The sequence below is a fragment of the Meles meles genome, chromosome 6 (assembly GCF_922984935.1).
Source record: "Meles meles chromosome 6, mMelMel3.1 paternal haplotype, whole genome shotgun sequence".
Taxonomy (NCBI): domain Eukaryota; kingdom Metazoa; phylum Chordata; class Mammalia; order Carnivora; family Mustelidae; genus Meles; species Meles meles.
The window spans coordinates 149510553-149523265 of record NC_060071.1 but is presented as its reverse complement, the minus strand read 5'-3'; the positions used below and the strand labels follow the sequence as shown (position 1 = coordinate 149523265).

The 12713-nt window shown below is 48.5% G+C and overlaps 1 protein-coding gene across 22 annotated transcripts in view; it reads right to left on the bottom strand.

Moving 5' to 3' along the window:
* KLC1 (kinesin light chain 1) overlaps nucleotides 1-12713 on the bottom strand; it is a 57129-nt gene that overhangs the window by 31762 nt on the left and 12654 nt on the right. For all 22 annotated transcript variants that reach the window (XR_006818693.1, XR_006818694.1, XM_046008272.1 and 19 more), the window contains exons 2-3: nucleotides 5323-5584; nucleotides 2583-2813 (exon numbers count right to left, since the gene is read on the bottom strand). Coding sequence is in view for 20 of the 22 variants with exons in the window: in XM_046008272.1 (XP_045864228.1) it covers nucleotides 2583-2813; nucleotides 5323-5583 (492 nt within the window). In the remaining 2 variants the exon portion in view is untranslated. The remainder of the gene's footprint in view (nucleotides 1-2582; nucleotides 2814-5322; nucleotides 5585-12713) is intronic.

The following is a 12713-nucleotide window of genomic DNA, read 5'->3' as shown; positions in this document are numbered from 1 at the left end:
GTGGCTGTCAGTGGAGTCTGCCTTCCGCTTGGGTCATGATCCCAGAGTCCTGGATTGGCAGGGGGTCTGCTTCTCCCTCTGCCCCTCACCCTGCTCATGCTCTCTCGGTCTCTCCTTCTCTCTCAATAAATAAATAAAATCGTTAGAAAATAAAGTAAATCAAATATGGGATTAACCACAATTTGGCTTATCCATCGATTTAGAAGAGGGTAATAAAAAGCCTGCTAGACTAGAACTCAAACTCGAAATGCAGGCCACAGGGCAGCCAATAGACCATGCCGGCATTTCTGTGCCTCAGGTTCTTCACTACATTCTGAGGAAGTTCAAATACAGCGGGGAAACTCTTCCTTGAAATAAATTTTATTTGGAAACCAAATATGTTTCCAAATATGGAAACAGACTAAAATGGCCCATCGCTGAACGCCACAGAACTGGAGGGCTCAAGTCCCCCCTCCCTGCACACCACCACCACAGGACTCCTAAGAGCAACCTAAAACCTGCCAGCTTTTTTTTTTTTAAGATTTATTTATTTACTGGGAGAGAGAGAGAGAATCCCGCATAGGCTCCACGACCAGGGCTGAGCCCGATGCAGGGCTGGATCCCTTGCCTAAGATCCCCTGAGCCCATGACCCGACCAAAAAGCAAGAATCAGACACCCAACCAACTGAACCACCAGGCGCCCCGGAAACCTGCTGGCTTTAAGTCTGTGCCTCGAGTCTCCCCACAGATCCCTGATTAGTGCATGGATAAAAACCACGAGGACACAATGGGAGAGACAACAGCTTGACCAAGTGGAAAGTCAGCATCATCCTCCCTTGCCTCTGGAAGGGGTCATCTGAGAAGTACACAGACTCATCCTGATACTACGCCCGTCTGGGATGCACGATCTAAACACAGAGACAGACATGAGACAGACCCAGACTGAGAACAACTATGAAGTAACTGATGCGTGTACTCCTCAAAGACATCTGTGTCAGGAAAGGCAGAGAAAGCCTGTTTTCTCTGTTTGAAAAGGACCCGTTTCCGATGAAAGCCAGCCCAGGAGACGTGACAGCTGAGTGCCACATATGGTCACGGACCAGCCCCCGGCACGGTGAAAGAAGACCACGACAGGCTCTGCTGAGACGAGGAGGACACAGCGCAGAAGAGCACGTGCCGTGTGGAACTTCCGGACCAGAGCCGGCCCCGCCCGCACACGAGCACGTCCCCGTGCTGGGGAAGCGGCCCAGCAGCAGCCGGGACTGTGCCGCCTACCCCAACGCCGCTCAGAAGAAACCATCACCCGGTCCCCCGACAGGACAGGCAGAGTGAGCTCTCTGTTAGCTCTCTTCTCCAAGCTCGGTATTTCCTCAAAATACCAAGTTTTAAAAGTCTCTGCTTCAGCGAAAGCCTACAACATCACCCAGTACTCTAGGCGAATCACGGGCTGCCATCTGCAGCTCTTTCATTCTTATTCCCACAGCAACCCACAATGCGTCTTCTGAATCGAAAGCAAGGGAGAATTACCGTCAGGCTAATAAAGCAAGGTGCTGTGGGCTAACGTGTCCCCCAAAAACCACATACGGAAGCCCTCGCCCTCCAGGTGATGGCACGTGGAGGTGGGCCTTTAGGAGGTGACGTGGGTCAGAGGGAGTCACGGGGATGGGGCCACCAGGACAGGACTAGTCTCCTTCATGAAAAGGAAAAGACACTGGACACCTCCTCTCTCTGCACGCACCAAGCAAGGCCACGTGAGGACACAACCAGGATAAAGGCCCTCACCAAGAACCCAACCGTGCCGACATCCTGACCTTGGAACTGTGGAAATAAGCCACGCAACCGTGGTATTCTGTCGCAATGGCCCGAGCTGATGAAGACCCGCACTCTGGCGATGGGAGATGTAACAGGAGGAGAGTCTGGGTGAAGGATGTATGGAAATTCTCTTTCTTTTCAATTTTTCTGTGAATCTAAAATTACTCCAAAATTTGTCTTTAAAAAATTGTTTTTCAGTTAACTGAATCAGATATAAACGGTAGATGAAAAACGAGACCAATAAGAACAGCTTGAGAGCCAAGAGAAAAAGAAGAAAACCAAGCTCCTTCGGGAACATTCCAAACACACGGTAAGTTGGCAAGAGAGACCAAGGAGGAGGCATGAGTGAGGCAGCAAGAGAACCAGGTAGAGTCCCCGCAGCAGGAGAAAGAGAGGTTAGAGAGAAAGCTGTCCACAGCACCACCGGCTACAGGGTGCGTCCCAAATCTGGACTCTAGACAACAGGATGGGATGCACACCAACCTGAGGAAAGTTCCAGCAACGTGATGAACTTGGAAGCCAGACTCAATGGGTTCTCAAGCGGGCAAAACCGCATGAGGTGCCTCTCTGCATCGTGCCTTACACGTACAAGGTCGTGTGCACATGTCTGACCACTGCTCTAAAACACACCTGTGAAAAGCATGTGCCTTGCCCAGGGATTAAGCCCCAAGACCCATAACCGCTGGTGGTTCAGCGCAATCATCAGAGGAGGGAAACACAGCTGGACTAAAGCAGCCGACCGCCGACAACACGGTCAGCAGTCAGCACCGCGCTCCCACGGAGCCACTCACGGATGGAGAGATGTCGTCATCGTATTTCTTTAACTGATTCATGAACTCCAGGTGCTTCTTCTCCTCCTCCAGCTGAGCCACGGACTGCTCGCTCCTCTGCAACTTCTGCTGCGTGTTGGCCAGCTCGTCCCGCAGCCACTGATTCTCCTGGCACAGCCGACGGACCTGCGCGCGCAGTTTCTGCTTCTCGGACTCCACGGCGTTCAGGTGGTTGGACAGAGCCATCATAACCTGGGGAGACAGAAACGCGGACGGCCTGCGGCGTCCCTCCCACTCTCCTCACTGCCCACCCCCCGACGCAGGCCTCCTGGGCCTGCAGCTCTCGCTTCCACTGCACACATGTGCTCCGACACAGACAGGTACCAACGCCAATGACCCCCTTGTCACCCTCAGTCTCGGGCTACAGAGGGGGCCATGGTAAAGAGTATCACGTGCTGGACGCCTGGGTGACTCAGTGGGTTAAAGCCGCTGTCTTCGGCTCAGGTCATGATCTCAGGGTCCTGGGATTGAGCCCCGCATCGGGCTCTCTGCTCAGCAGGGAGCCTGCTTCCCCCTCTCTGTCTGCCTCTCTGCCTGCTTGTGATCTCTGTCAAATAAATAAAATCTTAAAAAAAAAAAGTATCACATGCTCAGAACATCTACAGAAACTAGATGCTGTTTTCTTGTTTGATAGCATCTCAAATGGACCAGTGATGGACACACAGCTACTCTTCTGACAAGAATGTATGTTCTTTCTTTCTATCTGGGTGGCTCCGACATCACTTCTCAGAGGCGCTTTTCCATGTAAGAGTGTGTGCACAAGCACGCCGGTCCCTCCAGGGGGGTGACGGAGCTGAGGAAGGCGTGCAGACAAATCTCTGCTGTTCCAAGGTAAGGGAAGACATCTTTAGCTAGCCGCTTAATCAGAACACACTGGTGCATCCCTAAGCTTAGGGCCACGTCACAAAATCCGGCGACTGTCCCAGGGCTCTGCCTGCGGTGCACCAGACCTGCCTGAGGCATCAGCACGCCCCTGGGAAGTGTACAAGCAGAAGCACCTGGGCAAAGCTGGCTCCAGTCTGTTCTCTTTTTAGATGACCAACTGCCCGGCCCTCTACAATCCTCCTACCTTTCAGACCGAAACTCCAGAAGGTGAGGCTCTTTCCTCCTTTTTTTTGGTCAGAGAGAGTGAGCACAGGCAGACAGAGTGGCAGGCAGAGGCAGAGGGAGAAGCAGGCTCCCTGCTGAGCAAGGAGCCTGATGTGGGACTCGATCCCAGGACACTGGGATCATGAGCTGAACCGAAGGCAGCCGCTTAACCAACTGAGCCACCCGGGCATCCCTCTTCCTCCTTTTCTTAACTCTAATATCTGCCCAACTAAAAAGGAAGTCCATAATCACATCACTTTTTGGTAACAGAAAATGCCATATAATACATTCACAATAACCAAGCAAAGTTAAAATTCTACAATGAGGTCTTTCACACAGTCAGGACGAAGAACTCTAAAATCAGGGTCTGGACGGTTACTATGACAAACGGTGTTCTCTACATGAAAGTGGAAACTAGTGACTCAGCAGCTCTATTCAGCGTTCATCGCTTACAAGCAGAAAGCTAAGGGGCACCTGTGGGGAGCAAGAGGTTAAATGTCTGACTCTTGGTTTCAGCTCAGGTCATGATCTCATGGTCCTGGGATCGAGGCCTCCTCGCCCCCAACGGAATCTGCTTGAGATTCTCTTCCTCTCCCTCTGCCCCACCCAAGGATGCGTGCACTCTCTCTCTCAAATAAATAAATCTTAAAAAAAAAAAGAGGAAAGCTAAGAAGAAAGAAGTCAAATTTTACTGTATGTCGTTTTGCCTAAAATAGGCTGTCAGAACCACACATTATCAAGGGGTAGGGCTACCACAAGAGGTTTCTTTTCTTTTCGGATTGACTGATCTTACCGGGGAAGGGTGAGGGAAAGGGAGACTCTCAAGCAGACTCCCCCCAACGAAGCAGGACTCGATCTCACTATGAGATCACAACCTGAGCTGAAACCAAGAGCTGGATGCTCAACCGACTGTGCCCCCCACCTAGATGTTTCTAATTTTTTCACCTCTACGTCCTGCACGATAAAAACAAAGGTTTAGCCAAACATATAGCAATCTCGTCTTAGAAAACTGCTGTTGGCCAATATCCATTCTCCCTTCTCCCTTAGGCCAAAGAATGTGGACCTTGAAGTAGGCAGAGCAACATTCCCCAGGCTCCCTCACAACGGGGTGTGGCGACAGAGCCGCGGTCTGGCCAGTGGAGCGTAAGCAGTGCTGTGCGCCAGGGAGGGAGTAAAGGGAGGAGGTACTCCCTTCCTGTCCTAGAATGGGGTCAGGTGGCTGTGGCTGGAGCCCATCTTAGTCCACAAAAAAGACTGTGTGCACCGCAATGCAGAGGCCTGCGTGTCTCTGACGACCATGCCACTACACAACCCGTCTGAGCGCAGCCTACCTCGGTATTTCTTTACGTATGTCTACGATGTTGAAGCCACTGATTCCGTTTTTGGATACGTGCAGCCAAATCAAATCCGAAATGACAAGGTTACCTCTATTTTGGCTCTGCTTTAAAATTTAGACACGCCCAAATCAATCATCATTTATATACTGTACAAGCTGGTCTGTTATCCTAGAAGTATCCTCCCTCTAGTTTCATTAAACACGTATTTTAAAACAAAATCTCCATTCTCCCGACTGCCAAGTTCCTATTCTTGTCGGAGGCGACTTCATTCATACCTGTGCCTCACTCAGGCCAAGCTCCAACATTTCCAGAGACTTTCGGATCATGTTTGATTTCTCTTCCACCAGGTTACTTTCGTCATCCTTCTTCAAACACTTCAGCGTCTCAAGTAAACTCTGCAGGATGGAATTGTGCTCGTTCTTCAGAGCTTCCAGCCCCTGAATCACTTGCTTTGTCTTAGAAATAATCTCATCCTGTGTCAGCTTCTCCAACTTGTCTTCCTTTATATACACCATCGTGGACATGTTGTCGTACATTCTAGAATGGAGGAAGGAACAGATGAGGCAGCTCGTCACAGGTGTCCTTTACGTTACACTTCTGATAAAATACACTGTGAAGACTTTCAGATCAACATTTTTATAGGTGAATAATAAATGTGTGTATCTGTGACTTGCTGAGATACTGTACAGTTTCTCTTTTCTCTGCAGACCAATTTAACTACTTTTCTGGCTTATGCCTGAATTCTGTTTAATGGGAGAAATGACAACACTTGAAATTAATGCCAAAGATCAAAAGCACCAAAACATTCAAATGGCATTTCTGCAGCACAAAGCCTCAGTGAACAGGACTTCTCTGAATGCCTGCAAGCTCTTTCCCCCTTAATGAAAAGTAGAAGGGACAGTAAATTCTCAGTAACATATTTACCAGACAAAGCCTTGAGAAGTGGTCACAGTTGGAAGGAAGAAAACCAGCAAAGGAACATGGGAACAACCAGAGTAGCAGGAGAAGGACTAGGTCCGTCTGAAACACGGCAAGAGAGTGGCGTGAGCAGGAGCGTCGGCGCTGTAAAGACGCAAGGACGAGGGCTAGGCGTGCCTATGGGATCCGACTAGCCGAGAGGCCACCAAATTCCAGTGTCTGGAACTGGCTTTCAAATAATAAAATGAGGAAGAAAAACAAAAGGGGCATATAAAACAGTGTCAGCACACCCGTGACCGCTGAAACTAATAGGTCTTAAACCCCTAATTACGGTAACAGAAGAAAAGGTCACAGTGAGCACGAAAGCGGCTCAGGAGACGGACAGGGCTCTGAAGCCAGACTGCGTGTCAGCCTGACTCCCTTCAGAGCGCGGAGCACTCCTCCAGGTCCCGTGGACCGCCCCGAATGCAAGCCCTGTCGGAAAGGCAAGGCCTCGATCTTGTACCCGTCGCACTACGTTACATCCCCAGGCTGGCGCCGAACCCTGGCCAACGGCGCGGCGGAGGCCCCGACAGACAGACGCCCACGCAGGCAAGCGGCCGCGATGCACCAAACCCGTGCTTACGGAGGGCACGCGGCGGAGCCCCTGTGGCGTTCAGTCGGCACGTCGTAGGCCTGAAGCAGAACACTGGCTAACCGCACTGGAATTAAAATTCAAAACCTTACTAAAAAACGTTAAATCCTATCAACTATAAAGACAGTCAGTGTCCTCTCTCTGCCAAGAAGGGAAGAGAAGGAGTTCTGTTTACAAAAAAGAGAAAAGAATGGGAAGGGGCAGAGGGTTTTATCCCCACCCCCCCCACAGGAAAAATTTTATTCACTTTTTGCCCCACTCCATTCCCCTCCGGCAACTCTCATTTGCTTCCCGTGATTAAGTGCCCCTTACAGTTTGTCTCCCATTCCGATTTCACCTTATTTTTGTCTCCCTTCCCCTATGATCCTGTTTGGTTTCTAAAATTCCACGCGCATGCGATCCCATGACGACTGTCTTTCTCCGGCTGACTCGTTTCACTCAGCCTAACACCCTCTAGCTCCGGCTGCATCGCCGCAGGTGGCAAGATCTCAATGCTTGACGGCTGCGCAAGATTCCACACCCCACATCTCTACCCATTCATTCATGCACACCTGGGCTCTCTCCAGTTTGGCTACTGTGGACGCTGCTGCTATCAACACTGGGGCGCACGTGCTCCTTCGGATCAGTACATCTGTATGTTTTAGTTAAATACCCAGTAGTACAATTGCTGGGTGGGAGGGTAGCTCTATTTTCAACTTTTGAGGAAACTCCACAGTGTGTTCCAGAGTGGCTGCACCAGCTGGGGCAGGTTTAAAGAGGAGTAGCAAGGGACACCAGGGTGGCGGAGTCAAACATCGACTCTTGGTTTTGGCTTGGGCTGTGACCTCAGGGTCCTTAGATCCACAACCCCCTCCCCAGTCAGGTTAAGCTGAGCCTGCTTCTGCCTTTCTCCCTCTCCTTGCCCCGCTTATGCACACACACACTCCCCCCCAAAATAAATAAGTAAAATCTTAAAACAAGGGGCGCCTGAGTGGCTCAGTGGGTTAAGCCTCTGCCTTCGGTTCAGGTCATGATCTCGGGGTCCTGGGATCGACCCCCACGTCGGGCTCCTTGGTCAATGGGGAATCTGCTTCTCCCTCATGCCCTGCCATGCTTATGCACACATGCTATCTCGCTCCCTCTCAAAAATAAAATACTTCAAAAAATTTTGTTTAATTTAAATAAACAAAACGGCAAAAAACTAAAAGAAAACATGGATGAGAGTTCACCAGGTAAGAAACTTCTCAAGCTTGCACACACATCACACTTTGTCAGCCCACGAACCACATCGTCCCTAAGACTTCCTTCTAACGCTTGGGCTGTGTAGGCCTCCCAAAAGCCTGGAACAAATGGGCCAGAACAATGCCTGGCACTCCCAGGCATGCCTGCAGCAAGCCTGTGCTCAATAAACCAACGAGCCAGCAACCGAGATGGCGCCGTTGAGGCCAGTATCTTTTTATGCCCTCGCCTACTACAGGAGCTCACAAATCCACGGTTCAACAGGCAAAGCCATTGTGGCCTAATTATTACACTGCATGTCTCAGATTCAAATCCCCTTTAACATAACCTGTCCTTTATGTCAAGACTGAGTTGTTTTTGTTTTTGTTTTAATTTTATTTACTTAAGTAATCTCTACACCCAGCATGGTGCCCCAAAGATTTCTCTTAATCACTTCTGTGTTACAGCAAGTAAAACACTCAAGTCTTGGGGCTCCTGGCTGGCTCAGTTAGAAGAGCAGGTAACTTTACCTCAGAGTCCTTTCAGTTGGAGCCCCAGGCTGGGTGGAGAGACTGATTTCATAAACAAATAGAAACCTTCAGCATTACAAGGAATTCCCGCTGGGAATGACCAACACTGACGGAAGTAAAGTGGTTAATTCCGTGCAGTGAGAGGTTGACGTTTTAAACTGAGAAGCAGGAACACTGTGTCCCCTGAGGCATGGCCTGGGAACTACAGGAACTCTCAGGGGCAACACAAAAGAGAAGCGGGAGGACCTAACCCTCAACCACAACGTGGCCTGTAGGACACCAACAGCCAGGCCTTCACCTCCAAAGGGGGAGGTTGAGAAAATAAAAATATCATGGTGACAAAAGACCATCCTACATGCTACCAAGGGTTAAGGTCATGCAGACAGAATTAAAATAATCAGAATGGGGGCGCCTGGGTGGCTCAGTGGATTAAGCCGCTGCCTTCGGCTCAGGTCATGATCTCAGGGTCCTGGGATCGAGTCCCACATCGGGCTCTGCTCAGCGGGGAGCCTGCTTCCCTCTCTCTCTCTGCCTGCCTCTTTGCCTACTTGTGATCTCTCTCTGTCAAATAAATAAATAAAATCTTTAAAAAAAAAAAATAAAAATAATCAGAATGGATTCAGACTTCTCAAAAGCAACAGTGGAAATAAAAAGCAATTAAACAAATGCCTCCAAAATTCTCAAGGAAAATTATTCCCAATTTAGAATTTCATAGCCAGGGGCACCTGGGTGGCTCAGTGGGTTAAGCCTCTGCCTTCAGCTCAGGTCATGATCTCAGGGTCCTGGGGTCAAGCCCCACGTCAGGCTCTCTGCTCAGCAGAAAGCCTGCTTCTCCCCCTCTCTCTCTGCCTACCTGTGATCTCTGTGTGTCAAATAAATAAATAAAATCTTAAAAAAAAAAAAAAAAGAATTCCACAGCCAGCCAAACTCTCAATCAACTGTAGGAATAGGAGAATAACATTTTTAGACATACCAGGTCTCAAAAACATCTACCTCTCATGCTCCCTCAGGTTCAGGAAGATGGGTGCAAGCAAAATGATAAGTCAAGAAGAAAACATGAAAAAAAAAAGAGAGAAAACATGGACTATGGGGCACAGGGTTCACAGTGGGGAAGACAGAGCTCTGTACCAACCTAGGGACAAGTGCAGAAGACGAGGATATAAAATTAGAACCAATTTTAAAAGGAAATGAAAACAAGATAATTAGCTCCTAAGGAAAACAAAAGGTCAAATAGGAAAAGTAATCATCGTTTACTATATAGCTCAGCTCTTACATTTATAGAGTCTAAAGATATAAATGGTTAAGACTGATCTAGACAGGGGCACCTGGGTGGCTCAGTAGGTTAAAGCCTCTGCCTTCGGCTCAGGTCATGATCCCAGGGTCCTGGAATCGAGCCCCGCATTGGGCTCTGTGCTCCACGTGGAGCCTGCTTCCTCCTTTCTCTCTGCCTGCCTCTCTGCCTACTTGTGTTCTCAGGCCTGTCAAATAAATAAATAAAATCTTAAAAAAAAAAAAAGACTGATCTAAACAAAATTAAAATTTTACTGGGAGGTTACAGAGCTGCAAAGGGTGTACCTGTGTGGTGAAGAGAAGCAAAGAAAGGCGTAAGTCTTAAGTATCTAGAACGGGAAGTCAAGCAGTAAAAATCATCACCGGGGCCTGGCTGGCTCAGTCAGTGGAACATGCGAATGCGACTCTTGGTCTCAGGGCTGTGCGTTTGAGCCCCTCACTGGGTGTAAGAATTACTTAAAAAAAATAAAATCTTAAAAAATAATAATCAGGTAATATAATAAGCCTGTTACTCAGAAACATTAGAAACGGTGGTAATTATGGAAAAAGGATGATTTCACTTAAAAGTAGTAAAAACAGTTACTTTTAGGGAGAGGGAAAGGGGGAGCAAGGGAGTGGCAAAAACCCACACTCACAAAACCATCTGTGAAAACTGCATGGGTACCATTCTCATCACATCACAGCAAGAGCGCATGCGCCCCCCCGACTTCACGCCTGACCAAGCCAAGTCTTGACCACCTGGCTGAGGCAGTCTGTGCAGGCTTCCGTCCACTACACACATCCGCTCCTTCCCACACTCTCTCTCTAGAAAGCAGCCCACACTCAGAGAGCTGGGCAGAGCTGATCTCCTGAAGAGGGAGGATGAGGTGTCTGGAGTTCTGTATGGGGCAGTGTCTTCTCTGCCTCCGTCCTTCATTTATTTACTTACTCATCTACGTCAACACAGACTGTGGATATTTGCGCCCAACACAGGACTCCATCCAAGGACCCTGGGACCACGACCTGAGCTGAAGGCAGACACTTAACTAAGCCACCCAGATGCCCCTAGATATCTGTTTTATAGTTTAAATTATACCTAAAGGTTACTAATTATTAAAAATACTATATTAAGGGAGCGCTGGGGTGACTCAGTCCATCAAAAACAAGGGAAGTCTAAGAAATTCCACAACCCAGGAAAAACAATGGTTAAACGTGACATGATGTGGTATCCTGGATGGAGTTTTGGAACAGAACGAGGATATTAGGAGAAAACTAGTAAAATCCAAATAAAATGGGGAGTTCTGGGGAGCGCCTGGGCGGCTCAGTCATTAAGAGTTTGCCTTTGGCTCCCTGCTTGGTGGGAAGCCTGCTTCTCCCTCTTCCACTCCCCCTGCCTGTGTTCCCTCTCTTGCTGTGTCTGTCAAATAAATAAATAAAATCTTTAAAAAAATAAGTAAGGGGCGCCTGGGTGGCTCAGATGTTAAGTGTCTGCCTTTAGCTCAGGTCACGATCCCAGCGTCCTGGGATCAAGCCCCACATTGGGCTCCCTGCTCCGGGGAGCCTGCTTCTCCCTCTCCAGCTTTCCTGTGCTTGTGTTCCCTCTCTCACTATCTCTATCATAAATGATAAGATCTTAAAAATAAATAAATATAAATAAATAAAATGGGAAGTCTGGTTAAAACTAAGGAACGCCGGTTCCCAATCATCACAAATGTGCCGTAACCATTTAGGGTTTTAGCTTCAGGAGGAACTGGAATGCAGGTGTGCAGGGACTTCGTACTGTCTTTGCAACTTCTCTGCAAACCTAAAGCTGTCCTAAAAAGTTTGTTTTTAAAAATCTACCCACAGGGACCCTTGGGTGACTCAATTGGTTAAGCATCTGCCTTCCGCTGGGGTCAGGATTCCAGGGTCCTGGGATCGAGCCCCGCATCGGGCTCTCTGCTCGGCGGGGAGCCTGTTTCCTCCCTTCTCTCTCTCTCTGCCTGCCTCTCTACCTACTTGTGATCTGTCAAATAAAAAAATAAAAAAAAAAATCTTTAAAAAAAAAAAAAAAAAAAAAAAAAAAAAAAAAAAAAACTACCCACCAAGAATACAAAAAAGTGCATGTGTAATTTTGATAAAAACGCAGCCAGAAAAGTGTATGTGCAGTCTGTACAGTGAGAATGCACATCTGTGAGTTTTAGTTCCCGGAGCATTTTCCTGACTGTATCGTCTTAGGAGAACAAACCCAAGTCTGCGGTCCGTTTAGTGAGCCGTCGCTGTAGCTTCCACCAGCAGCAAGGAGACAGACAGTTGAGGACACGGAAGCCACACACCCCACGGCAAGGCCCTGCCTCCTGATCGCTCACCCACCGGACGACAAATACCTAACTGGACTGCCTGGCGCTGCTGGCAAAGGAACTTCTCAACGCCCAGATAGAGAAAGGATGTGAACCTCCTGCCGTAAGACAGACAGACTACCCTAACAGTGAGATAAGAGTAGAAATGATGAACACACTGAGTATTTTATAAAACAGAAAGATTGGGACACCCGGGTGGCTCAGTCAGTTAATGTCTGCCTTAGACTCGGTCATCTCAGGGTCCTGGGATCCAGCGGGGCAGGCGGGCTCCTGGTTAGACTCTAAACATACCTTTTTTTTTTTTTAAAGACTTTATTTATTTGACTGACAGAGATCACAAGCAGGCAGAGAGCAGGCGGCAGGTTGGGGGGTAGTTAAGCAGACTCCCCACTGAGCAGAGAGCCTGATGCGGGGCTCGATCCCATGACACCGAAACCAAGACCCAAGCCGAAGGTAGAGGCTTAACCCACTGAGCCACCCAGGCACCCCTAAACGCACTTTTTAAATATTTTACTAGATCACACATACTGCATTTTGTCATGTCAGATTATCAATTTTCATGTAATGCTCATTTCCCATCTCTACCATCTTATTTTCACATATATTTACATTCCCTTTATACTCACCACAATGAGATTTATAGTGACTACCGACGAGATTATACACACACAATGAGTCCATTAATTAGCAGGCTATAGGGCGCCTGGGTGGCTCAGTGGGTTAAGCCTCTGCCTTCTGCTCAGGTCATGATCTCAGGGTCCTGGGATCGAGTCCCGCAT